Genomic DNA, 4,064 nt, shown 5'->3' with positions numbered 1-4,064 from the left:
TATATTGATTTATTATGATTCATAATTTAGTCTATTATTATATTTCATATATGATTTTTTTAAAAATTTGATCAATTTAAAAATTTTTAAATTATTTTTAGATTTTGAAAATAAAAATTTTAGATTTTTAAACTGTTATTTTTAATTTGTTTTTAAATATTATTTTACAATTTTCATTTTTGATAGATATTTTTATATACATTTTTTTAAAAATATTTGTTTGTACTATTATAAATAAAAATTAAAAATTTTAGTTCTTCTTATGTATTTTATAATATAATAAAAAAAAATAACAAAATGTTATCTCATAAAAAAGAAATAAAAATAATAATGTCAAAACATAGTTAAGAGAAAAGATAACAAATATCGACTTAAAGATAATTCGCTTTATTGATTTTTCTAACCATTCATTATGACAAACGACATCCAAAGGTAGTAAAAGTGGGGATTTCACTCTCACTGTTCGCTGTTTAAGGTAGTCTCGCCTCACTTACGGTTTTCAAAACGGCTCGACCGTAAGTCTATTTATCCTGGTGAACTTTACAGAGAAAATACTGGAAAAAAGAATCGAAAGTGTGGTTTAAAATTGTCTTGTGTTACAGTGTTTTCAAGATGGAGGTTGAATTTAAGAATCTGGGGAATTCTTTAAACAATTTAAGCTGCGACTACACATACGTGCCATCTGCAATAGAACAAATAGAAAGTAAGTCGAATATTGCGACCTTTGTTCAATTTTTATTTCGATTTATTTTATTAAAATCTCGATAATATATATGGTGCATTAAATAATAATTCGCATAACTTGTTACTTTATACTATATATTAATTTTATGCTGCCCATGTCGCAACTAACAACTTTCTTGACACGTGAAAGTTTAGAAGGAACTAAAATTAACTTGCTATAACCTATATTTTTGTATTTTTAATATAATTTTTACTAATGAAAATTATTATTAATACAAAGAATAGAGTTTAATTAGAAAATAAATTATATTTATAGTAGTTGTAATTGTTATTGTTATTGTATTGCTAGCAAAAAATTAAAGTAGTATATTTTAAAACAATATAGTTAACGTTTTATCAAATTAAATAATATTTTTATATTAGACGAACGAACACATTTATTTAATAATTTCAATAATATGACAATAATCTTCATTTAATTATCAATAAATCTCTAAAAATATTTAATTAAATTAATTATAGTTACAATTTATTAAATAATATCTTAAACTGAAATACTTAAAAGTATTTTTGTCCAAATAACATCGAACGTTTAATGTGCGCTGATTTATAGAGCATGCGCAGAAATAAACGCGCCGGTGAAAGTTTAACTCAAAGATTATATATATATATATATATATATACACATGTTCCGTTATACGAAATATTACATTTCCGGGAAAACGATTATCGTTCATAACTCAACGAAAATTACATGCGTATATCACTTAAAAAATACTATAAAAATAATTATTAAAATTTCGATATATAATATTCTGTTTAAATAATTACTACTTTCTCCAAGAAAATAAAACGTATCGCTAAGAACAAATGAATATAATTGAACAACAGAGCATTGACCGAAAACGAAATTAAAATTCTTCTTTTAATTTGTTACTGTATGCTTTTTCCTTTTCTTTTCTTTTTCTTTTTCAATATTCTAAATTTTATCTTCGAAAGAAATTGAACAAGATAAATATTTTTCTCTTTGATTCTTCTTTTCGAAAAAATATTATAATACATTATAAAATTAATATCATTGCATATATTCAGAACAAATGTAAATATATTTCAAAGTTCTCTTTAATTCAATTAAATTTTGCAATTTTGATAAAATTTTTTAAAATTAACTTTTTCTTCACAAAAATTGAAAATGCATTCGAAACTTTCCTCTGTAATAAATTTAAGATGTATCTTTTTTGTAATTAATGTAATCTTTTTTTCTATATTTTAAAGTCGTATTTCAAATATTTTGAAAACTATTATATTTTTTTAATGTAGTAAAATTTTTTATTACCATTTTTTGCGTTTTAAGAAATACAGCTAATTGTAAAAAGAATTAAATATAAATCTTCTGTCTCAAAGATACGGTATATTACACAGCTTATTACTTATTATCTAACAGTATTTCTCTAATAGCCAATTTCTCAATTCATAATGCAAGAAAAAAAGGGAGGGGAAAATATAAATATACGATTTAATATCTAAAGATGAAAATATCGATTGAACGAGATTTTCATAATTTTAATTTTATTTTAAGTTTTTTTTAATCTTACAATTTTACAATCTTATCAATTATATTAATGATTAATTGAATAAATATCAAATATATATATATATAAAATATCAAATTTATAAGACAATATATTTTTATTTTATCTCGGAATGATTGACTAGTTTAATCTCTCTAAATTATCGTTTTCGCAAATCATTTTCGTGGAAAGATGCTTTTATCAATATCATGCACAGATTCAATAGATAAGCATATTATAAATGTCTAATCTCTTATCAGAATGTTAACTAGATCATTAAAATATTTATCAATGTAATATTTCCAGGAATGTTTCTATAATTGCTATATAATGTTTATATAAGTAACAACTCATAATGGTAACTACAATAGCACTGTTATTATTAATTTAACACTTTCAGGAATGTTTTTATAGTTTCTGTATAATGTTTATACAATTAATAATTCTAAATTGAATAGATGATAAAAAAAATTAGATTTATTTCGCACGGATTCTTATTTTTCTTTCGAATATTCTGTTTTCATTTTCAGGTTTCAGTACATTTGGTATAGGTTTATTAAGCTCTGGCGCCATACTCTCCACCTTGACGTTGTATTTCGCACTGGACGCTTGCTACAATATTTTCCATCAAAAGGAAACATGGTCCTACAAGAATAACAGTATTACGATACTTTTGTTGTATCCTATAGCGAGTATCTGCACTCTTACGGCTCTTGGAATACCAAGGTAAATCAGTTCATTTATTCACTCTGATGGGAAAATCTATATAAAACGATCTTCGACACATCAAAATTAAAAACTTTAGAAGAAAAATTCAATAAGTCTATTTTTTTTGAATTCTCTATATTATAGCTAGAACAGAATATTTTAATATTTCAATATTAAGAAGGTAAAAGATTCAGCAGGTTTCAAGAAATAATTCGACGAATTTAAATTAAATTTGAAACCTTGACCTCTACTGAAAATAAAGGAACGTGACTCGTCAAATTCTTCTGTCGATCGAAAGATAGAAATTGAGAGAAAAATAAAACAACACAATAGTATTGCGTCCCTTAACTCAAAATGCATCAAATTTTGTTCGAATCGATGATGAAGTAAACCAGAAAATCCACTTAAGGAAATCGAGGGGAAAAAAGAAATCCGATAAAATATCGCACAACGAAACAAAGGCTCGGTTTGAGATACTTTTTTAACGATCATAAAATAGAAGAGCAACCTCGTCCCTAATAATCTTGATTTTCCAAAGATAATCCCTATTCCAATGTGTCACACCTGCACTGGACCAAAATTTGATGGGTCCTCTCGATAATCCGAACAAGGTTGAGACAACGACACGAAAATTCCATCGCGAGAAAGGTCCATTGATATTTTCAACTCGTGTCCCGAACTCATTTTTCATTTCGAGGGAGGAGAAAATCTAAATTTTCAATTCGACCATTCTCTTCGTATACTATTCACGTACAAACCGAATTTGAAATTATTCCCAAAGGCTATTTTATATTTTGATTAAGATTTTTCCATCGTTTCCAGGACCCAATTACTGTCGGAAGCCGTGATCCAAATATATCTGGCGATAGCCCTGTTTCGACTGTATCTGCTGTTGGTCTACGTGGGTTTCAAAAAGGTCACGAAGACGCCGGCATTAATGCTGCGAGCGATGCCCTGTTGCTGTTGGCCCTGCCTCCACTTTCCAAGTCTTGAAATGACCGATAGTAATTTGTCCTGGCTCCGACTGTTAGTCCTGCAACTTCCTATTATCCAGGTTATTTCTTCTTTTCTGCCTTTATCTTTTTGTCTCTTTTCTTGGCA

General features: G+C 26.4%; 1 protein-coding gene across 1 annotated transcript in view; it reads left to right on the top strand.

The window, feature by feature from the left end:
• Positions 1-431: 431 nt before the first annotated feature.
• The window catches only part of LOC102678748 (organic solute transporter alpha-like protein), a 5,685-nt gene continuing 2,052 nt past the window's right edge, over positions 432-4,064 (top strand). The window contains exons 1-3 of the mRNA XM_006610094.2: positions 432-703; positions 2,786-2,981; positions 3,786-4,017. Of these exons, the coding sequence (XP_006610157.1) occupies positions 613-703; positions 2,786-2,981; positions 3,786-4,017 (519 nt within the window). The 5' untranslated portion in view covers positions 432-612. The remainder of the gene's footprint in view (positions 704-2,785; positions 2,982-3,785; positions 4,018-4,064) is intronic.

The sequence above is a fragment of the Apis dorsata genome, unplaced genomic scaffold (assembly GCF_000469605.1).
Source record: "Apis dorsata unplaced genomic scaffold, Apis dorsata 1.3 scaffold_68, whole genome shotgun sequence".
Classification (NCBI taxonomy): Eukaryota; Metazoa; Arthropoda; class Insecta; order Hymenoptera; family Apidae; genus Apis; species Apis dorsata.
Note: the sequence above shows the minus strand (reverse complement) of the source record. Positions and strands in the feature narration are given on the sequence as shown.